This window comes from Crinia signifera, chromosome 6 (assembly GCF_055691185.1).
Source record: "Crinia signifera chromosome 6, ASM5569118v1, whole genome shotgun sequence".
In the NCBI taxonomy this organism is placed as follows: domain Eukaryota; kingdom Metazoa; phylum Chordata; class Amphibia; order Anura; family Myobatrachidae; genus Crinia; species Crinia signifera.
The window spans coordinates 219,459,526-219,483,417 of NC_139222.1; the positions used below are offsets into that span (position 1 = coordinate 219,459,526).

The 23,892-nt window shown below is 42.9% G+C and overlaps 1 protein-coding gene across 2 annotated transcripts; it reads right to left on the minus strand.

Moving 5' to 3' along the window:
* Positions 1–363: 363 nt before the first annotated feature.
* On the minus strand, positions 364–23,890 carry LOC146008975 (beta-microseminoprotein-like). Of its 2 annotated transcripts, none has more exons than XM_083148858.1 (4): positions 23,801–23,890; positions 11,920–12,019; positions 7,014–7,119; positions 364–623 (listed from the first exon to the last, which is right to left on the minus strand). In XM_083148858.1, the coding sequence occupies exons 1-4, from the start codon at positions 23,831–23,833 to the stop codon at positions 494–496; spliced, it is 369 nt and encodes a 122-aa protein (XP_083004984.1). In that variant the 5' UTR covers positions 23,834–23,890; the 3' UTR covers positions 364–493. The 2 variants fall into 2 exon arrangements, with proteins under 2 accessions (XP_083004984.1, XP_083004983.1); XM_083148857.1 differs by lacking the exon at positions 23,801–23,890 and adding an exon at positions 20,434–20,616.
* Between the last annotated feature and the right edge of the window lie 2 nt (positions 23,891–23,892).

Consider the following 23,892-nt stretch of genomic DNA (forward strand, 5'->3'; position numbering starts at 1 on the left):
CCATTGTGGATTACAAACCTGAACCAGAACCAGGACTTGTGCAGAATATACCGTGGGTCAGCAATTACCAGCAAAGGACTACTAGCAACTGTCACCACTCCATAGGATATCATCATTCTGCAATATCAAGGATGCAGGACTTATCCCATGAATCATGAGTGGTATACGAAACCGTCTTAGCCCATTTCAATTAATAGTCTGTTCCATGATATAAGTCCAATATAGGAACAGAGATCCATATTAAGAGGACAATTAGGGATGTCTATTCCCTCATCCCTAGTAGAAACTGTTCAGCGGTTAAATAATCACATGTAACTTCTTACAGTTAATGGAGCTATTTATAAGAATGAGACTTTATGACAGTTTTTAATGCTTGCAAATACTGTTTTTTATTTATATTGTTTATATTGTAGACAATTTGGTACAAGATAAACCACATCTGGTGTCTTCACAAGTTAGATTAGTCTGGAGGTGTCTTTTGTAGACAATATGTTTATCCCGCCATTTCAAAATGTTCACACTTCTTTCTTGGATCCTTACTGGGTATCAGATCATATTGACAGGTCGTTTTGTTAAAGGCGAACTTACACTTCCTCTTGTCATAGTTTTTTGGTGTACGATAACTAAATAAAATAAATAAACCAATAAAATTAGAGAAACATAAAATGTTATTCCTGTAGGGACTTTAAGTATACAGTACATACATTCTTCCTCTGTTCCATTACTGCAAATGTCACAAAGGTGAAATACTGTACCATTTTACCTCCACAATTAAATGTGTTATGTGATCAGGTGCTTGTCAGCGCACCAATAGCATAAACATCCAAATAAGTGTGGACATACAGTATGTAGGCATATAGGGCAAAAGTAGTACGTGTATGTTCCAAGAAACCTCTGTTAAAAGAGGAAAAAATACAATTACTAAATTCAGAGGGGTAAATGTAATAGTGTCTGACATGAGGCCCTAGGCAAGATACCGGTTTGGGACCTTCCTCAAAAAATCTATAGTTTTTTTTTTCTGATTGCAGGCAGCATTAATAAAGCCCATTGGCATGTGCACAGTCTAACAAGAACATCGGCATTGGGTACAAATCTGAATAAGGCTCTAGGTCTTTTGGAAGTAGGCTTAATACCTGTGTCACATTTAAAGTAAACTGACTCCCCACATACAATGGATGAAACCATTTTGTGTGTCCAAAAGTTTTTTTATCTTATCAAATTACATAAAAGGGACTTTGGGAGTGTGGACAGATCCATGTGATGTCATGACATCATGTGGTAGTCACGCAATGCTCTTCTGGGAACCTTTTGAATGGCCAGTATCTCTTTATCCCTTGGGACCTGCTGGGCCCTAGGTAGGCTAATAGGTTGCATTGTGGAATGTCCGCCTCTAAATTGCCGGAGGTCCAGGATTTCATCTAAGAATGGGCGTATAGTGGCAATCAATTACAAGGCAAAACCAAAAACCAAACAGGTATTGCCACTTTAAAAAGATGGACATTCTCTGATGAAATCCCAGACCCTATTACATTTACACCAACATGCCCATCTCAGCTTTTTATTATTCAACATGCATATCTCTAATACTGGATGTTCTTATTTTAAATTTCCTTTGCGAATAGGGGAAGAGGTTATTTACATGTGGGTTCACAAGTGGAATTGGCAGTGTGCTTTATTGAGTAATGGTTGGGGCATGTATAGAGCAGGAGTGTGATCTACAGTATAATGTGTTTTCAGTATGAATATTGGAAGTTATGATATTTGTATTAAATCTTTAGAATGTTCATTCATACTTGATGCTATTGCATTATACTGGACCTTTAGATACAAAAGGTTAAAGCCTATTAACCCCTTGAGTGCCAACATGTCTGTGAGAGATTTTCAGAATATCTGCTAAAAATGCCAGCATCACTCACATTTGTTATATAAATTCAAATAAAAAATGTTGTGAAAAAGCGATTATATTTCCAATATAAGGTAAACATTACAGGTCATTATGATGAATAAAAAGGTTTGCTTGCCAATTTTTTACACCTATTTTGACAAATTCACTTGGCATTCAAAGGGTTAAATAGTTATTTATTTCTTTATAAGGGCTACCTTGTTCATAGCATGTACTACACAGAGTCCAAAAATGAATGAAAACATCCATAAAGTAATGAAAACACTCTATTCTCCTAAGTAGCACTCTCAAATCTGGGAACAGACATGAGAGTCAGCGAAAGAAGCACTTGGGTCTTCAACTAGATGAAGAGTACTAAAAGTTGTCATAAATGCAGTTGGGTCTACTGTAGCTAAATCTACACATTGATTAAAGAAAATTCTTATAAGGTTTACTATCAATGGTAACAGAAGGTCTAGTCCTGTTAGAGACAAAGACAAGGGCACCTGGGAGTATGAGCTGATCTTCAAAGAAAGGCAGCTGCTCTGTTTAGGGGTAGTCCATCCCTAATAGTTCTACCATAGGAAAAAAACAGATGCAAAAGAGAGCAGCGCCTTTTCACTACAATGATTGACACAATTTATATTGAAAGTGAAAAATATTTATGTAAAATCAAATAATACGCGGATACCTTCACAGGTAAACGCGTCCCTTTGAGGGCTTCCCAGGTGTCCGCGTCGCCATGGACACCTGGGAAGCCCGCGAGGGGACGCGTATAACTGTGAAGGTATCCGCGTCCCCTCGCGGGGCTCGCTGCGCTCGCCACGCTTCGGGCTCGGTGGCTCGCTGCGCTCGCCACACTATTCTATTCTCACTCCACACCCTAGTGGATAGTAGGGCATGAAAAGGTCAGAGGACGCGTACCGCCGACCCTCGCGGGCTCGCTGCGCTCGCCACGCTTCGGGTTCACATTGATGGCGGGGTGGCGTCAACTACTTTTGGGGGGACATTTCAATGTTCACGGGTGTTTTTGGCCCATTTACTATTGTTCCTATGATAATTTGGCTAAATTGAGCCATTTCACATTGTTTCCTATGGTAAATCGAATCGGATCGCATCGCATCGCATCGCATCGTTCAATATCGTGTATGTGTACGATGCGATGCAATCCGATTTCATTACGGTGCCGTACGTAGAAAACCTGGGCGCCCAGATAGGAAACAAGTACCCAAATATTGTGACTGGTATGGTAAATGGATGGAAATATTACCAGGGTGGTACGGTGCCCCCCTCAGGCCACTGGAGGATGCACAATGGGACATGCAATGAAGGTGGGTGATCCAGGTGGGGGTATCCCAATGGTGTGGATGGGAAATAATCAGGGGGTATCCAATTGGTGGGGGGTAAATCAGGAAGCACCACAAGGTCGCAGTATATACCCACACTGGAGGCAATGGTAAAAGTACCCAAACGGTAGGGTAGTCTAAATGAAGCAAGTAATCCTGTCCAGGAGTGAGAAACAACTGACGCGTTTCATGGCGAGCGGACGCGTATACCTGTAAAGTTATGCGCGTCCGCTCGCCACGTTTCGGGCTCGGTGGCTCGCTGCGCTCGCCACACTTTATAAAATCAACTCCACGCCGACGTGGATAGTGGGGGTATGAAAAGGTCAGAGGATGCGTACCGCCGCCCCTCGCGGGCTCGCTGCACTTGCCACGCTTCGGGTTGGCGTCAATAGTGGGGTGGCGTTAACAATGGGGGGCATTTCAACCATGAGGGGGGGGGTGCAATTAAAATTGGGGGTTTTGGGGCTTTTTACATTGGAGTCAATGTAAAATTGGGTCTCAGGGACCATTTTACATTGATTCCAATGTAAAAATCGTGTCGATTGCGTAGATCGCATCGCATGTGATTTGGTTGCATGCGATGCGATCGACGCGATTTTTTCTGCCGCGATCAATGCAATCAAAATCGCGGGCGCCGTGCTAGGAAACAAGTACCCAAACAAGCAATACTGTATTTGTAAAAAACAGCATAATTAAAACGGTTAGGAGACAAACATATGATAACTATAATTAGCATAAAATTAATTTGCAGTTTATAGGAAGGAAAAATAGAAAAATATAGTACAAAAGTTGTATAAGCAATCTATTTACTTCCAGGTTAGGATCAAATGATCAATCACAGTCACATGATCGGCCGGAGGTTTTATACTAATGCACAGATGGATCCGGGCTCTTCTTTGCAGGGGATAGCAATGGCGACGCAATCCCCCGCCACGCGCCATCTGTTTTTGCGAAAGGGGGCACGCGCGCACGAGATGCGCGCACGTCCCCTTCTGACGGCTTCCCCCAGGGGACCGCCGGCGTGTTGGCGGTCACCCGGGGTCCCCACCGCCTCCCCGCACCCCCTAAACCTGTCCGTCTCCCTGAAGCGGAGACGGACAGGTTTCCGTCCCCCTCAGCGCATGGACACTGAGACGCGCGTGCGCATGAGACGCACGCGCGTCTCAGTCAGATGGTGAGCCAGGCTGCTGGCGGATCGCCAGCGGTGACATTCTGGCGATTCGCCAGCAAAGAAGAGCCCGGCCCCATCTGTATAAGATATACAACATATATGGCAGAAGGAATAGGCTGACCAATTCATATATAAGTATATTAGAAAGAAGGTATTTTTACCAGTAGTAATTGTGGATGCTTGCGTGGGAAGTTCCACTCGATGTGTGCTATCAACTCCGGTGGAATGCAAATGCGTTCCACCTCTATTTCCGCCTTTGATACTATTGTGCGGGCTTACAACAGTGTCTTCAGTTAGTGGTCCGCCGGAAGTAAATGGGCGGAAGTGACGTGATGGCTTCATAACCGCCGGGGATAGCGTTATCTTTGACACTCGACTGTTTGAGTAGTTCTCCCGCTGGACATGATTTAGCGGAAGTGACGTTACGGACCTATGTGTGCAAAGGAAGGTATACCCCCTCAGATTGCGCACTTAGGTCCAGTTCCACAGATATTGTGGGAACCCTTTGAGCCGGCAGGGATGACATTTGTGGGGGACAGGTCATCAGTTAAAGATTCCCATACTATAAGGGAACAGCGGTGTACAATATAGGTTCCTACTTGGGCTAATGAACATAAGATTATGCAAAGACATGTATATCAGATCTATAAATGGCTGCACTAAATCTAAATATACATTCAATATTATTTCATTTATAATAGAGAACATACAAACAGGTATAGAGGAGAATATAATAATTTGCTTTTTCAATTAGGTTTTGTGGATAACCCTTTTCCAGGAATCGTGTTCCCATTTCAAGGGATTGTTCCTGATAAACGTTTTGTTCCGTACAGTTCCTCCTGACCCTGAGGAACTGTCCATATGGGATTCCATCGAGCCAGTTTCCATGGTGTTGGCTTGTTTTTTCAATGAAGCTATTTGAATCAGTAGCTTTTCGAAAAACTTTAGTATTTAGAGTCCCCTCTTTGATGTATAGACATAAATCAAGAAAATGGAGTTCCTCTTCACTTTTTGAAAAAGTTAATTTTATATTCCTGTCGTTTAAATTTAGTGAATTACAGAAAGACTCCAACTTTTCAGGGCCCTTGTTCCAAATAAACAACACGTCGTCAATGTAACGACGCCAGAGCACCAGGCCCGCCCCCAGCTCCCCCCCATGCCATATGGTTTGTGACTCCCAATATGACATGAAGAGGTTGGCATAGCTGGGTGCGAACCTGGTGCCCATAGCTGTACCGACCTTCTGTACGTAATAGTGGCCGTTAAAAAAGAAATAATTATTCCGAAGAATAAACCTAATTCCCCCTATAATAAATTCCTTTAGGTCCTCTGAATAGTCAGTGGTTTCCAAATAGAATTTTACGGCTTCCACCCCCTGCTCTTCTTCTATAATGGTATAAAGGGTTGATACGTCAGCACTTGCCATAATGTACCCCTTTTCCCATTGGACTTCATCGAGTATTTTCAATACCTCATTTGAGTCTTTCAGGTAGGCTTTTGTTTATTTTACCAAGGGCTGCAAGTAATGATCGAGCATGGCAGATAAATTGGCAGTAATACTGTTTGTCCCAGATTCTATAGGTCTTCTATTTGGCGCTTACCAGGACTTTGTGGACCCTAAGCCTGACTGACTGGACGTTCCCCCTGTTTCCGGAGTCTGACCTTTCCGGAGGGTCAGTGAAATCAACATCTTTTCTCTCCAGGGACGGATCGGTGACACCCAGTTCCAGTGTTTGCCTTTGGGATACCACATACGCTTTTTATCTTGTCTTCTATATGTGAGTGTAATTGTGAAATTAAAAGGTGTTTTGTCTAACTGATCTGCACCATCACTCTCTTTTAATTTTTACATGTGATGACATCCTGCATTGAGGAAATTGCTGTTTTGCCAGTGGGATATCTCTGAATGCTATTATATACACAGCTAGCTTGTGAGTGTTCCTGAAATCTATATAATACTCCAATAGCCATAACCATCTGCACTAAATTGTGGTGTATCTCCCCTTGGCAATATGCTTGCTGGATGGTCTGCATAAAGCCAAGGCTTTTTTTACAGTATTTATACGCCGCTTTGAGAGCTGAAAATCTCCTAAAAAGGGACAGTATTTTTTATTGTATTCTTCACATGCTGTGTTTGGGGAGCGCTTTACTGACTTTGTACTTGTTTTCCTATTTTTTTTAATAGCAACATGGACAAAAATTACTCAAAGCTGCAGATAACACTGGAAAAATTATCAGGATGGTAGAAAATTTGGTGTCTTTAGTTTAAGTTAGGGAGAAGGAGTTAGAGAGAAGGAAAAACACTGACCTTTCGCCTACTGACCAATAAACCAACCTCCTTTTATATTTGTGATCTACAGTACCTAATACCTAGGCTGTTCCACTCAAACATGTTGATCATCTCTCACCACCCGCCATGCCCCCTTTTCTCTACCCCAGATTTATATCCTGTATTTGATCTGAGTCAATGTGTTACAATTATTTTTCTATTTTGTTGGGGTTTTTTTGGATGCTGCATTCGGTCATTTTTAAGACATGGTTGTAATTGGGGCATTTGAATCAATATCAATATAAAAAAAAAATATATATATATATTTGGAAAGATTCATCTTACGCTGAGCAACATCTTATTTCTCCACCTAGAGAGCAGCTACAATCCATACAACTCTCTGTCCTCCATGAGCTGCCAACTTCATGGTATTCACCATCCTTGAAACATCCTGGAAACAAAATATATTAACAAAACTTTAGAAACCATTCATGTATACAAAATCAGGATCATTGTAAAATGTGTGGGAAAGTTAATATAATCTTATATTACCTTTGTTGCTGACATATTGGGTAATTAATCAAATGTCAGAAATCTACTGCAGACTATTGATTTAAAACTGTATAAAGCTGCTATTGTGATTTTATATCTGTGCTATGTCGAGAACTTAGAAATAGTGGGATAGTGTCACTGATCTTACATCTCTTATGTCTGATCAGCACCTTTTGCTGGTGGGGGAGGTGTATTGGGAGGGGCAGTTAAATCAGGATGCACATATGTTTCTTTTGGCTGATATATTCAGTATAGCTTGGGACGCCAGTCCTTCAGGACGCTAGGGATCTAGTATAAGAAGGGTCTAGTTATAAAGGGTCAGCTTTAAATTATTAGCAGCGTTATACCGGCGTTCTACCAAAGGAAACCAGAAGGTAAACAACAAACCAATATTACTTCTGAAGGACTGCATTAAAACCACAAAACTCAGGAACATCATGTGGCCTCAACTCACACATCTGAAGAAGGAATATTTTCCGAAACATGTTATCAGGATGCCATCACGCTGACGGGAGGACTTTGTGACCATCTACCTTTGTCTCTATTCAAGCCTGTGCGGTGGTGCGCACCCTTTGCTATCCCAGGACTTACCATCATATAGCACCACAGCCCGCCGCACCACCTCAGAATGGTGAGATAAAGACATTGATTGCCCCTGTTCAGATGTTTGTATGCATTCAATTGCATTATAAAACTGCATTTGCACTTTTGTATGAAAACGTTTTTCTTGTTTTTATTGTTATGTGAAATAAAATTGTTATTCTGGAGATCATAGTGCCCTGAACTGGGTCCAGATCATTTATAGCATATCCACTGCACTGTTATATGCGCCATCTCTGCTGACCATTTCTTCTTACATTTGCTACACCAAACATTGGGAGTTTTTGCTCTTTTTCCGGTCAACAGAGGGCTGCTAATAACATTACAGCTAAAATTGTGCACACAGATACCACCAATCCCCTTTTTCCATTGTCTTCCTTGTATGGCTTGGCCATCTTACAGTGTAACCTTCGTAGTGTGCCCACCATGGCTGCCTCATGTAGTGCACTTGTGGATGAGATGAAAAATACATGGACCTGAGTATACATTGAAATCACCCATTTTGGGTAATTTCTTTTATGGGTAATCTATTCCACTCAGGGTAATCCTACGCAGAGTGCCTAAAATGGCTGCCGCACTTGATACCTTGTCAGGGTGGAGTACACAACCCATGGAAATGATTATCCAAAATGCTGCACCAATCCTGCATTATGCTTACTGTGTGCTCAAGGCTTTCGTTTGTCTGTGATTTGTCTGTTACAGTACCACCAACATCCTCTGTATTATGTGCATTGTTTTTTAATGTCTGTAAAGTGCCTTGAGTCCTGTTGGAGAAAGTGCGCTATATAAATTAAAATTACTTACTTATCATTTCCCAAAGTGATTAAAGCAATGTAACTATTGATTTGTGTTAATTGTTCTGCTCCATGGTACAACATAACGTAACCACCAGGTGTTGGGGTAACGCCAGGTCTTAAGTTGGACAAAGCTGCTACAGGAGGCTGGGCAAGGCAAATAAAGGACTGGAGTTAGACTGGGACACAGTTGGAAGGACCAGACACACAATAACTTTAGCACACTACCATGTGCGACTGGTACAGGACCACTGCGGCAGACAGACAGGCTCTGGAAGTGGAATAGCCGCTAATAGCGACACAAACATATAGGTACATGGACCAGACTGGGGAAGAGTGCCAGTAGCAGAGTAGCAGATTTATTGACACATAAGCACAGGTATATCCGATTCCACATAGAAGCTCAATAAGAGCAGTTACATAAAGGACACAATAATACAGCAGTTTATACACAAGACAAACCGAAGCTTACTATGAGCAGGTACAGACAGGGCAAGTTTTATCAAACAGGACTAAAGCAGAAGCTCTATTAGAGCCAGTGACATGTAGTGGTTGGTGAGGCTCTGGCTTGGTGGAGCCAGCGCCGGGTTGTGAACACTAAATAGACTGTGCCTGACTCCCTGCAGTGCCTGAAACATCTGTTAAAGAAAGGAATCCTCTCCTGTACACAGGCCATTATTACATGCACAATCAGTAGCACTACACTGGTGGTGGCTGACAGCTTGGGCTGTCAGTGCCACTGTACTCAACAGGCATGATGTGGTCTCTGCAGGCTGTTGTGCGGGCTCCGTCGCTGCACCAGGGGTATGATATATATATGAGTGGAGGCACTCACCTCAGCAGCTGCAACGGGGACAGCACATTGGTTACTATCATGGACGTCAGAACATTTTTATAGGTTGGAGGGCAAAATATTCTCTCATTCTGGCACTCCTAAAATTTTAAATGTTGCTCCCTACGGTTTTATGAAACAGACAGAATGACACAGTAAAATGCCAGATCTGCACTACGGGTCTAAGTAATGTCTGTACACATATACGGTACCTATTATTTTTAAGCTACCAAATTTCCATTGCAGAAGTCCTCAGTAACTATGTACACATCAAGGTGCTAGGGTGTTCGGCACCCACCAATAATTTATAAATACACATAACAGCCTCAAAAAGGGATGTGCTCTTACAAGGAAAGTGTGTGGACACAGAATATTGCCTCCAATTCAAAGTATGCTGCACAGTAGCAGAAGCTTGTTCAGATTACACCACTATAATTCATATTGCACCATATTGTAGTTCCCCTGTTACATCATACATTAGTACCCCTTTTACAAAATGCCACAATAGTGGGCACAGGCACACAATTCCTTAACAAAGTCTACCCATGTCAATCAACAAATACAATGGGTTAAATTTGCTAAGATGTGAAATACACTTCACAGGTCATGTTGCTATGGGCAACCAATCAGAAACTACTTCTTATTTATTTACCACCCTCTAGAAGATAGATAGAAGGTAGACAGGATGTGATTGGTTGCCCATAGCAACATGACTTGTGAAGTGTATTTCACATCTCAGTAAAAAATATCTCAAATGTTCAGTTATTAAAAAAATAAATAAACATAAATACATTAATTAAACATTTGTGCAGGAGGTGAACAGTTAAAAGTTTCCCATTCTAAAATTAGGTACACACTGGGCGTTATGCTGTCTGGTTAGATGGATCAGACCAACATATCGCTCAGCTTCACTTGCAATGATGGTAGGTTTGATGTGCTGAACAATCAAATGTGGAAGTAACAGTACATTTATTAATAACAGTAGTGAATTTTCATTATATAATTGCCTTCTGCCCATATTGGCTTTTTCTGGTATCTGCATATGAGAAATGTGAGGTGGCAAGTTAATTTTAACTGTACTGAATTTTTTTTTGTTTAAAATGTTGCCCTAAATGGGCATTACAGACGGTGTAATGGTTAGCATTACTGCCTCACAGCGCTGAGGTCATGGGTTCTATTCCCACCATAGCCCTTACTGTGCGGAGTTTGTATATTCTCCCCGTGTTTGTGTGGGTTTACTTCGGGTACTCCGGTTTCCTCCCACAATCCAAAAATATACTGGTAGGGTAATTGGCTTCCAACAAATGAACCATAGAATGTCTGTGTTTGCATGTACATTTGGTAGGGAATATAGATTGCAAGCTCCACTGGGGCAGGGACTGATGTGAATGTTTGAATATTCTCTGTACAGCGCTGCCGAATATGTGTGTGCTATATAAGAAACTGTTAATAAATAAATAAATGACCATTACAGACCAAAATTACATATGCTGGCATCATATGAGAAAACATTACATAATTTCATCAACAGTTATTAATACAATAGTATTAGAATTGGGTGACAGTGACCCCCCCCTCCCCCCTCACAAAAAAAAATCAGTGGGCACAGGACAGCCCCACTCCATAGAATACAGTGTATGGGTCAAGGTAGAGGCACAGGACAGGCAATAACTTACCTACCCAAGCACACATTGCAACTTCACCTTCATTCAGGCAATCCGATGGTGCCCCCAATATTGATGACCAGGACCTGGGCCTTGCTGGCTATGAAGCTCATACACTCCATTGAGCCATGCAGGTTGTGGATCCTGGGCAGCTGTCTTTAAGGGTGTCCGGTGGGTTGGACAGTGTGTACACCGTGCCCTGGATGCAAGAGGCAAACATGGACCCTTTCTCCAGGAGGAGCATTGGGCTATGCCTCAGAGTGGGGTTTGGTGGTGCTCCAGACCTCTTTGGAGGCAGAGCTGAGGCAAGAGCAGTTTACATGCTGCTTCCCATGTCCCATACTGCACTGAGATCTGCTCTACTGCCAGCAGGAGTAAACTGTGGGGGTGTTAAGGCCGTTGACCCCAGCTGCCAGCACCACTGCCTATTATATACTGTGACAGCAGAAGGCAACAGCAACAGTCATCATCTATGAGAATGCAGGCGGAGAGGAGCCGGCAGGTTGCAGCAGAACTGGCGGCCCAGCGGCAGGAGCACTGGAGAAGTCAGTGGACATCTGTTTGTAGAAATGGCACTGGAAATTCCTCAGTGACAGGGGCATGCTTTCATATAGGCAAAAAGCATGTCCCAGTCACTGAGGCACTTCTATAGGTGCCGCTTATATAGCTTTTTTGAATGGGCTTTTAAAGCCCAGTGCTCAGCCATGCCCACTGCCCTACCATGCACTTGTCGGAAATTGCATTGTACTGTAATTTATGTACACTTTGGCTATAATATTATTCTCATTCATTTGTCAGTATAAACTTACCCTCTGGATCCTCATCCTCTGTAGGAGGTTCTGTCAGGCAAGCGGCATTGCACACAGTGAAAAGGACACCGGCACTCAACACAAGACCCGCAATATATTTCTGGAATTCAAATGAAAGAAAAATACTCATAAAAACAAAAGTCATTTTAATGACTTCACATTGTCAGACTGGAGTTTTAGAAAAAAATGTTTTGTACAATCACTGTGTAGGGAATCCAATACAAATGTAATAATACACAGTACCAGTGCCTTTTTTCTTACCCATGGTCTGTAGCTCCCCCCCCCCAAGGATAATCCGCAACATTGCTCAGTCTTAGTGAAGCTAGATGCTATATGTGAGTCTGAACTGGCTTCACTTTGACTCCCAGTGACTCCCTCCTATGGCGAGGTAGGAGCCTCCGCTGCTCAGGACCAATGATTCTAGTTGATGTTCTCATGCTGCTAGATAAAGCAATTGTTCCTGCTTTCACACTTATTCCTGAACGATCGGAAGAGGCCAAATTTAGCCCATTATGATGGTGCATTTCTGCGCATGCGCCAACCTCAGCACCAAACTGCTGTGGCGATTTACACACTCGCCAGGCCGTTCGTTGCGGGGAGGGAGGGCAGGGGGCGGACAAAGGCAGAAATGGGGCAGGAGAATTAGGCGACCATCAAATGATTTCCCCAGCCTTTGGAAATTGAAGTCATTCTGAACTGACTTTTATTTCCTCCGCAAATCGAATTAGACGGGGAAGACATCGGCTCGACTGTATTCCCATGGGAACGCCCAGCGTTCTTATGGGGACGCCCATTGAATGATTTCTCCTGCTAGCGACCACATATGAGGGCATATGTTAGTGAATACATCCCCTCGCATGGTACCAAGGGGATTTGGCGATGGTCTTAACACTCAATAAGCAGCGATTTTCTCAGTTTACCGAGCCAACATGAATCACCCCCTTAGGGTATATTTTCTTTAAACTTGAAATTTAAAAGCATCAGTCCTAATTCAGATTTCAGATGTGGTTGGAGCTGCACCCTGTGCCACAAAGTACAGATTATCATGTGCAAACAGATCCTGCGACACAGAATGGGAGAGGGAAGAGACCGGTGATGGCGCTGGACCTCGGGAACACCCAGCATTTAAGGGCATCCCCATGAAAATGCATTCCCATTGGACGTCAGCTCCGAGCCCGCCTTCCTGGATTTGCAGAGGAAATAAACGTCCATTTCTACTGACTTTTATTCCTCTGAAGGCAGGAGAAAGCATTTGATGGTCGGCGACCATCGAATGATTTCTCCTGCTAGCGGACGCATGTTTGGCAACACATCCTCTCGCATGGTACTGAGGGGATTCAGTGGTGGGTGATTGGCGAGGCGGCATTAAGCCGCTCGGTAAGCAGCGAATGACCGCTGCTTACCGAGCGGTGTTGAATCACCCCCTTAATCCATTGAAACAAGGGAGCATTCTAGTGACTATTTCACCAAACTCCCTTAGAAAAAAATACAAAAAAGTATTTGCAGTGCTGTGTTTAGAATTGGGGGCACGTAAACGCTCAACCAGGGGTGTTCACTTGCTACCCTCCCCACCAGACCAGCATACAGCAGGGTGTACTAGGCTGTCGCTGCTTCCCGCTCTTGGTGGCCCTGCTATCATTACAAAGCAGATCTTAGATCTATTGAGCACTCCAATCCAACTCTTCATCTTTGTAAGTAGCGGCAGTGCGAAAATATGCAAATGCCACAGGACTCCCGTCGTGAGTAACAAAAAATACCCATTGCAGGCTTCTTTGAGCTGCTGCTTCAACCAATTGACTGTTTGATCATCAGACATCTGAGTAACCTTTAGGTGTAGTGGAAACAGCAGGATATACTTAGTTGGAAATAGACAGACACATAACCGTTATGAAACAGCCAGATCAAGGGACTGGTAAACATATAGTACATGCCCAAAATTTACTGGGTGCTATTGATACCGTAATACAGTGATGACTGTTTAAGAATGGTGTATCATTGTACATATACCACAGAGCCACCTGCCAGTCCAGCAGCACTGCTACAGAGATCACATGATGGAAAATTTTGTCCAGCAAGCAGCCACCGGGTGGGGAGTGTGGATGCTGTGGGTCGTACGATCACTGCTGGCCACAGTGATTGGGATTCAGAGCCGCAGCTACATAAAAAAAGAAATAAGTGCAGTGCTTGATCCGGTATACCGGCATAATGAAGTTTGCCGATATATCACTGTATACTGTCAATCTTTGAGCAGCGTGTGTGTGTGTCATTTATTGGCTGTAATTCATCCATGTACTGTATGCAGTACATGGGTGCTGGGAGGTGTGACAGTGAAAGTAAAGTGGTAGGGCAATAAACATCTTATTGCTTTACCTCTTTCACACTGCACCTATAACCCGGGTCGACCTGGGCCGTGGTGCGGTGTGAAAGGACCAAACTGAATATTCTGGGTCAACGAACCCAGCATTTCAACCCGGGTTATAAGAAGGGTTAAACCAGGGTTGCCCTGTGTATAATGGGTGGCCCAGGTTAATTGTCAAAATCCCAGGTCCGACCCGGCTTAGCGAAGTGAAAGTGGTATTAGTCTGGTACATGCTAAGTAATACATATATTGGCATTTTGCTCAAATGGCCGATATATCATGAGCCCATCACTGTATGTGTACACCCAGTACTGTATGTCTGTGAAAAAGGTCAAAATATCTAAAGTGGCACAGAGAGGGGGCATGGGTCCTCTTTACCCAGGCCCGGGCATGTTGGGTCCCGGTGTGGGCCTGGGTCCCGCTACACCCCTCCCTCCCATAGCAGGGAGACTTTGGGAAGGTAGAGTGAGGACTGACTGCTTCTTTAGAGAGAGTATGTATAGACACTCTCTCTGAAGAAGCCGCTGACGCTTACTGCAGGAGGGGAAATGCATTAAAGACCTATTTAGAAGCACCTAAGAGCTGGGATATTGACACTGATTTAAGCAGACATACCCATCCCCATTTGTGATCTCTAGAGAAAGCTGCACCACAGGTTGTGAGCAACAGCAGCTGGGAGACACAGATCGGCACTGTCCTGAAGGGTCTGTGAAACCAAGTAAGGTATCTGCTGGGCTTACTAAGGGTGGTGATATTATTATACTGATTTTAGGATTATGTATTTTATTTGTATTCATTGTTGATTATGAATGTATTGTATCAGTACTGGTAGGCAACTGCCTTGCACAGTTTTATTGACCCCATCTTGTTCATTATCTTATTTATTTGACTTGTGATGTTATGGGTTTTATGATATTGGCCGGGATGTAATGGAAGCTAATTTTAGTCGACAGGTAAAAGTTGCTCAAAGTCAACGTTAGAATGTCAACTGTTTACCAGAACTTGGCCAATGTAACACTCCGAATGCAAATCGGCTCTGACTTCTGATGGTATTTTTAGAGTAGGAAGCATCTGAATTTTTTAAGACAACCGGAATGCACCATATACAGGTACACCGCTGATTTTCCAGCAACCGGTGGTCCGGAATCTCCTTTAATCCGGACACATCAGGTCCCAGGGGGAAATTATTATTGATAGGTTGTTAGATGTAGAAGGGACTATGGGAGTCTGTGGGAGCTTGGATTATCTGCACGCACAAGACAAGCTGCGGATTGGTACTACGGAGGTCACACTGAGGGGGGCTCTCTGCTTTCTGAAGGTACCACCGATAATCCGTCAAATTTGGTAATCCAGCTCAGTGCTGGAACAGACTATGCCGAGTAATCGCTGTTCAACCTGTAGTGTAACAGTTGCAGACAGGGACGTAATGGCGGCCGAGTTAGAAAGTCAGACAAATATAGAGATGGATTTTTTTTTTTTGAGGGGGTCATAAGTTCTATTCAACAATGTTTACGTTCACTTACAAGTACACAATTATGTACATGTGTAACAAACAAACATTTTTAAATTATTTGTAACTTTCAATTGCAAAATATACTTTGACCTGTCAAAATAGGTCATGTACTGTACAAATGCATCTTATGCGCATCGCTGTGCAATATGAATGTACAAGCAGCATCTATGTAATTGTGACTGTATCTGCATAAAAAATGTTCTGCTAAAGTGTATCCTAGCCAAGCAGTGTAACGTACAGTCATTTGGAATGCAACTGGACACTATTTACAATTGGTGACTGCAGAATAATTTTATATTTCACAAAATTGGACCAAAAATGGCTCCTACTACATCCCGATTCCTGGCCATTGTGTTTATCCATTGCACTGTAATGCATAGTTAACAGTTATCTTAAGATTCTTTATAGCTGTAATTTAGTAATTTGTGATAAAGTATATTTTTATGTACAAAAAAATGACAAATAATAAAACCGGTAGCTTTGTTTCTGACAGTGTGCTTTACACTGACCAAATATATTTTCAACTCTTTGTAAAAAAAGCTCCTGTACTATTGGCTCGGCAAGGTAATTATTAGCTGAGTGTTTGCTGTAGTCGTTTGATCATTAAACAAGAAAAAGACATACAACCAGCAAAGATTGGGGATGACCGGGGTGTTTAATTTCCAGAGCATAATGTTACTTTGTAGTGGTCTACATACAGTAAACCTTTCTGATCCAACCATGAATAATTGTCTTTGACCTACTACTACATATTACAATCATGACAGCTTTTCTTTATACCGGGTAAATGTGAATATTAGATCAATGGTTCAGTTTTTGTAAAATTAATTAACAAACATATCGGGGGGAATTTACTAAAGGAAATTTGTACAAAAAATATGTGTATTTGTATCCAGAAATACACTTATTTTTGACATTTACTATCCCGAAAATACGGCAATTCATAGCACATCAATACGAATACGAATTGCCGTATTTTCGGGATACAAATACACCTATTTTTTACAAATTTCCTTTAGTAAATTTCCCCCATCATCTCTAATGTTAAATATTTTGATTATCTGAATGCAGAGGAGTAGCTAGGTGACATGGTGCCCGGAGCAATGATATGTTTTGGCACCCCCAACCCACCCAGTCATCTTTCCTTCTTATAGTAATGTTCCTTACACATTATTAGATTAGATTAGATACAGCTTTATTGTCATCACCCTAAATTAGGGCGGCAAAACTCAGTTTACCATCCATCCGCATACGTACATACTGTACAATAAAATCTGAATGATCCACGTACAAATAACAATAAAACTTAAGTCCCATTAACCCTCCCCCCATGACCCAAATTAGCATTTAGTTCTAAAATAGCCCTAGGAAAGAAACTATTCCTCACCCTACTGGTCCTACTCCTCATACAACTAAAGTATTTGCCTGAAGGTAAAAACACAAACAACCCATTAGCCGGGTGTGGTCTATCTTTTAAGATATTGAGCGCCCTACACAGACAGCACTTTCTCTGAATATCATCATCAGCAGGGAGAGTAGTACCCATTATCCGTTGGGCCAGTTTAATTGACCTCTGTATTAGCTTCTATTCTGCAGCGGTACAATTTCCATACCAGACGGAGATACAACTGTTCAGAATACTTACCACTGCACAGCGATAGAAATTTACCAATATGCATAGTGGCAATTGTTGTTTTTTTCAGCATCCTAAGGAAAAAAGGTGTTGATGGGCCTTTTTTTACCAGACACTTAATATTAGTTGACCATGTTAGGTCCTCAGAGATATGAGTACCCAAAAATTTAAAACTAGAGACACGGTCAACATTACTACCACTAATCTGTACCGGCATAACCGGGTTAGATTTTTTCCAGCGAAAATCCACCGCAATCTCTTTAGTTTTACTGGCGTTAAGAAAGAGATTATTGGCACAACACCACTCAGCCAAATGCTGAATCTCATCTCTATTTGCCGTTTAGTTGTTGTTGTCAATAAGGCCTATTAATGTTGTATCATCGGCAAATTTAATAATGATATTGGAATTGTAAACCGGCTTGCAGTCGGACGTAAAAATAGAATAAAGGAACGGGCTTAATACACAACCTTTTGGTACCCAATTATTCAGCGTAACTGAGCCTGAACTGTCTGTCCCTGCTTTAACCACCTGTGGCCTATCACTTAAAAAGTCCCCTATCCAATTACACATGGAACTGTCAATCCCCAAGTCCAGAGACTAGTCTAGCTGGTATCACCGTATTGAACGCCAAACTGAAATCGACAAACAACAGTCGGACATACGTGTTATTTTTATCCAGATGTGATAATACAAAATGCATCAGCAAAGAGACTGCATCATCAATGCTGCGATAAGCAAACTGAAATGGATCCAAAGATGGTGAAAGACCAGCCTTCAGATGTATTAACACCAACTGTTCAAAATACTTCATGACTATCGGTGTGAGAGCAACAGGACGATAATCATTCAAATTTATCAACCCAGAATTTTTTGGCACCGATATTATAGTAGTGCAAGCAGGCACAATCGACGCAGATAGGGACAGATTGAAAATGTCCGTAAATACCCCCGTCAACTGCTCAGCACATGCCCTCAGCACCCATCCCGGTTTACCATCTGGTCCAGCCGACTTAATTGCATTGATTTGGCTTAGACCAGCTAGGACCTCTGCAGATGTTAATACAAGAGATTGGCCAGAGGAAGGCAGTCTAGTCACCCTTTCACTGTTGGCTCTATCGAACCGTGCATAGAAATGGTTCAACTCATTTAGAGAGGAGACATCCATAGCAAGTGCTGAGCTAGTTTTATCTGCCTTATAGTTGCTGATAACCCGGATACCCTGCCATAAACGGCGGGGATCAGATCTTGCCAAATGCTCCTCTATCCTTAGCTTATAGCAGTGTTTAGCCCCGATAATACCTTTCTTCAGATTTGCCCTAGCTGTACCATAGGCTACTGCATCCCCTTACCTAAAGGCAGTGTTACGGGCCCTTAGCAGAAGCCGAACCTCCCTATTCATCCATGGCTTCTCATTCGGATATACAGTAATCTTTTTCCAGGTGGTGACACTATGCCACACAAATTGTAATGGCCATTACAGAATATGCCACACAATCTGTAATGCCCGTTACACATTATGACCCACACCATAATGCCTTTAGACTTTATGCCACAAACCGTTATGCTTAAGTAACTTTATGCCACACACCATAATGCCCATTGCACATACCACAAACCAATTAATTTTTATGCCACACACCATAATGCTTCAGGTTAACTCTTTACACGCAATGGTATAATTATAAATTTTGCAACCCCTCCCTCGGCACTTTAGTGCCACAAAAGGCCCATACACACTTGATGATTTTGAGCTGAAAATCGATCATTTTGGCAGTTTTGAGCTATTTTCAGCTGAAAATCACCTAGTGTGTATGAGCCACCGTTGGCAGACTAGCGATGATGCGTGCTCCCGCATCATCGCTAGCCAAGTCCACCATCTGCTGGTTTTACCAGCATGCCAGCGATGATGGATGGTTTTTCATCCATTATCGCTGTGTGTGTACGCAACGCGGTCTGAAAGATTATACACTTTCAGCCCGTGGACCGCCCCAAGCCTCCCCTTCTCCCTCCCCTTCTCCCTCCCCCTGCTCCTTACTCATGCCGCACTTGAACACCCGTCCAGCCTCCCATCAGTCCGTCCACTCTCCCTCCTTTCCTTCTGCCTGTACGTCCGCAGCCCCCTCCTGCCTGTACGTCTGCTGCTGTTCCACCCCCTCCACCACCTTCCGAACACTGCCACAGCTCACCTGCTCGCAAGCAGCTCCATCACCCCAGCGGGAGCGCAGGCAGAATAAATAATAATTATATATATATATATATATATATGTGTGTGTGTGTGTGTGTATGTATATATATATATATATATATATATATATATATATATATCGAATGGAACAGGCGTTAACCCCTGCGCCAAGTGTATATCAAACAAGTCACCAGTTGAACAAATTCCCCAGTAAATCAACCGAGGGAATACCAGCACCAAAGTTAGTTTTTTCAACCTGCAGCTGCTTCTCTCTATAGCAGTGTTTTTCAACCAGTGTGCCGTGGCACACTAGTGTGCCTTGAGCTGTTCTCAAGTGTGCCCCCAGATCTAGAGATGCCCAAACCCATTTACAGCCACCACCAGGTCAAATGTTATTTACTGGTCTCTTTTTTTCATGTAAAGGGCCAATGTATTTTATTTTTGTTACCTGTGGGGATCAGTGTGATTGTTTTTAATGTGGGGGCCAATAGGTTTGTTTTTTTCCTGTGATGGCCAATGTGTTTTGCCCCGTGGGGATCTCATGGTGTGCCTTGGCTATTTTAAAGTCCTATTTAGTGTGCCGCAAGGTAAAAAGGTTGAAAATCACTGCTCTATAGGGTGAAGTCTCTGGAATCCACAGAGAGGAAGAGATCTAGGAGAAGGCAGAGAGAAGGCGCTTCATGGTGCAATATCACTTATAAACCATTTTAATGGACAATAGTAAAATCCTGGTACAGGCAAATACAGACTCGTACCATAAGTAAAAGCACTGTGGACTGGGTACCACAAGGTTTAAAATGTAGCCAAAGGCTAAGCTGCTCACACTTAGGCGCTGGAACAAGGAACCACCAAGGACACCGCTATGCTGGCTTGCAGGGAGGCGTGCAGGGGTCACCAGGAACCAGACGTCAGCTGTGAGATGGGTAGGAGCGTCGTAGGCCACGCTCTGACGCGTTTCGTCGTATATATACACAGCAAGGTTCCCAGACATCCAAACAGGTCCCCAGGAACAACACGTCACTGCAGCATCTCCAACATGAAGAATCTTTAATGCATAGCCTCAACGGCTCGTTTCAGGGAATTTGATAAAGGGGTAAATTCCCCGAAACGAGCCGTTGAGGCTATGCATTAAAGATTTTTCATGTTGGAGATGCTGCAGTGACGTGTTGTTCCTGGGGCCCTGTTTGGATGTCTGGGAACCTTGCTGTATATTTATACTACAAAGGCACGCAGCGCTGGTTGTGATTTTCATGGAAAGTGCCGGTCCATTGCCTGGATATATATATATATATATATGTGTATTAAAAAGCCATGCAAAATGACACCCAATATATATTATATATATACACACACACACACACACACACACACACACACACAGTATATTTTTGCACCACTCAGTTGTGAGGAAGCCACTGAAGTTATACACAGGCGGAGAAAGGGGGTGCCGGACGGGTTCCCGATAGTCGGGATCCCGACAGTCATTTACCCGACGTCGGGATCCGCTGATCATAAACAGCCTGTCCCAGTGACCGCAATCTCATTGCCGCTGATACATCTATAGGAGCGGACATTATCTGTATTTGTTTGGCGAATAGCTCTCTCCACAAACATCAGGAGAGTACCTCCATTCAATCAGAAGGTAAATTGTTCATATGAAATTGGACATTGCTTGAGCTGGATATAACCACCACCAAAGAGACTTTTCATCAATTCTGTGCAGGACTGGTAAACATAAAATGCCTTGCAGATCAGTTAAAACCAATTGATGCCTTAATTTAAAACCATTCTAGCCTCATACCAGATGTTGCGAGACTAATTGATATGCCTCTTTATGTTATGTGTTGTACGTCTTGTTGTGTTGTATGTGATAATAATAATGTAATTGTTTATGAAGTGCACTTCTCATTGTTTATATATGTGATACTTATATTTATCTTTTGATAAATTTTATCATTTAAACACATTTCTAATTATTGTGCTGAGCATGACTGCGCCCCTTGAAAGTACATGTCAGTGTAAATTGGATGTCCTTTTTCCTTTCCTTGTCTTGTTTCGAGGTACACAACCTCTGACAAGGGGCAGCAATAGTGCACAGCGATTGGGATATTTTAATTACATAGAACCAGTGCTCCTATTTGCCATCTTTGGCTTACCTACACATGCTGGTTGCCAGGGGTAACATGCTTGTTGCCTGTGATTCCATACTTGTTGTCAAGGGGGATTATATGGTAGTTGCCATAGGGGTTCCATGCTTGTGGCCAGGGGTTCCATGCTCGTAGCCAGGGGAGATAACATGCTCGTTGCCCAAAGGGAGCTAAATGTGAGTTGCCCCGGAGGAAATAAATTTGTTTATTACCCGCCTTACCCCCTGCCAGATGATGACCGCCCATCTGCTGTGGAGGCACAGAGTCTCTGACAGCATTAGAGACCCTGTGCCCCTCCAAAGATGGCCGCCCCCACAAAGGAGACAGCCGCTAGAGGTCCTCCTGCACCTCTAGCGTCTGTCAGTATGACAGATGCTAGAACTAAGGGAGTACCTCTAGCTTGTCTTCTCTGTGGCAGCGGACGGGGTGCAGGGTCTCTGTAATACTGTCAGAGACACTGCACTTCCGCAGCAGATGGGCGGTCAGCATCTGGCAGGGGAAAGGGCCAAAGCGGACGGGCGGTCGGCATCAAGAGGGCAGATTAGCGGGCAACAAGTGTGGTTCCTGGGCACCCTGCTACTCTTTGGCGCCCGGAGCTTGCGCTCCGTCGGCTCCACTCTCCTTACGCCCCTGTCTGAATATAATCCATACACAGTATCAGAGCAGTTACTGACAAATTATTTAACGCCTTATATTTAGTATCTGTCAGACTGACACAGATTAATACCCCTTTTATACCCAAATCCCAGATCCGACCCGGCATTTGGAACACAGATCCAAGCCAGGTCGGATCCGGGATTTGCACCATTTACACTGCGGTGCCTACTCGCAGTGTAAACGGAGGCGGCGCTTGGAGATGACATCATCTGCAAGCACCGGGACCGGCGTTCCCCCCCGCTAGGGCCACCGATTGTCACGCTGGGGGCAAGCCCAACACCAAGGTAAGCTGCTGGGCTGCCACTGACGCGGGTCCACAAGGGAATAACCTAGGTTTCTGCGGCGGTGTAAAGGGGTATTAGTGATTGTCTGATATCATGTTGATGTAAATAAGTAGCTGTGCCCTCTTCATCCAGACTCTGATGAATTAATTTGCCTGATCTGGTAACCGGGCAGCACAGGTGTTAGATAGTCACTATTATTTTAATTTTGTTTATGTAAGTCTAAATCTGTGTAGGTTTTTAAATGTAATACAGTATGTGGACCATTTGTAGGGACAAGAATTGATGCCAATGAATATACTGTAACGTAATGCCAACATCCAGCTCCATCTCTCTGCATCCCACCTGTGTTTTCTGTTTCCTTGTGTTAAAACCTTGATGATTGATTTCCCTACTTACTACTTACATAAATAACTTAACATAACATTAGTAGTAGTAATAATAATAACAATAGTACAGTACATAAACTTCCACGCACAATAAGACTCTCCACTAGCCTCCAAACTTTCAAGCATTCCCTGAAAACTCACCTCTTCAGGCAAGCCTACCATATTTAAGTCCCATATGCATAACCCTCTGAGGCACTTCTGTATTATATAGCTTCCCTTCTGTAACTTGGTGGGACTGCTATGCTATTACTGGTGCCTGTCCTTGTGTTTCCCTCCTATATCCCTATAGATTGTAAGCTTGCAGCAGGGCCCTCCTACCTCCAAGTCTGTCTGTTATTACCCAGTTTGTTTTATCTGTGTATACAATTGTAAAGCGCAATGGTAACTGCTGCTCTATATAAGAAACTGTAAATAAATAATAAATAAACTATATAGAGATATATTAATAATGATACAGTAATTATATTTTCCTGCTTATTGTACTTCATAGTTAGAAACGACAATTTTTGTATGATTTATCACATAGGATATTATCACATCACTCATTAAAATGTATAATAATGAAATTCTTTTGTGTGATATTGACTGTTGATTTTTTTTTTTTAAATACTATAATACTGTAGCCATAAACTCCCTGAAAACATCCATTAAAGTCAACTGAAATGTGTCTGTTCAGTCTAAGATAGTATTACTATTACCAAGCAGAATAAACTTACCATCGTTAAATGTTCTCTGCAGCGACTGAACATAATGGCCCTGTAATGTGCTATTTAAGCTCGGTGGAGCCCACGATTGGTCAATATTGATC

What these genes read in the sequence shown, in the direction of transcription:
- LOC146008975 (XM_083148857.1), bottom strand. Translation starts at nt 20,601, where the DNA reads ATGTCTGGGAACCTTGCTGTGTATATATACGACGAAACGCGTCAGAGC. An exon ending in CCTTGTTCCAGCGCCTAAGT is followed by an intron (nt 12,020 to 20,433) that starts GTGAGCAGCTTA and finishes TTTGAATTCCAG; the next exon opens with AAATATATTGCGGGTCTTGT. An exon ending in AGAGGATGAGGATCCAGAGG is followed by an intron (nt 7,120 to 11,919) that starts GTAAGTTTATAC and finishes TTTTGTTTCCAG; the next exon opens with GATGTTTCAAGGATGGTGAA.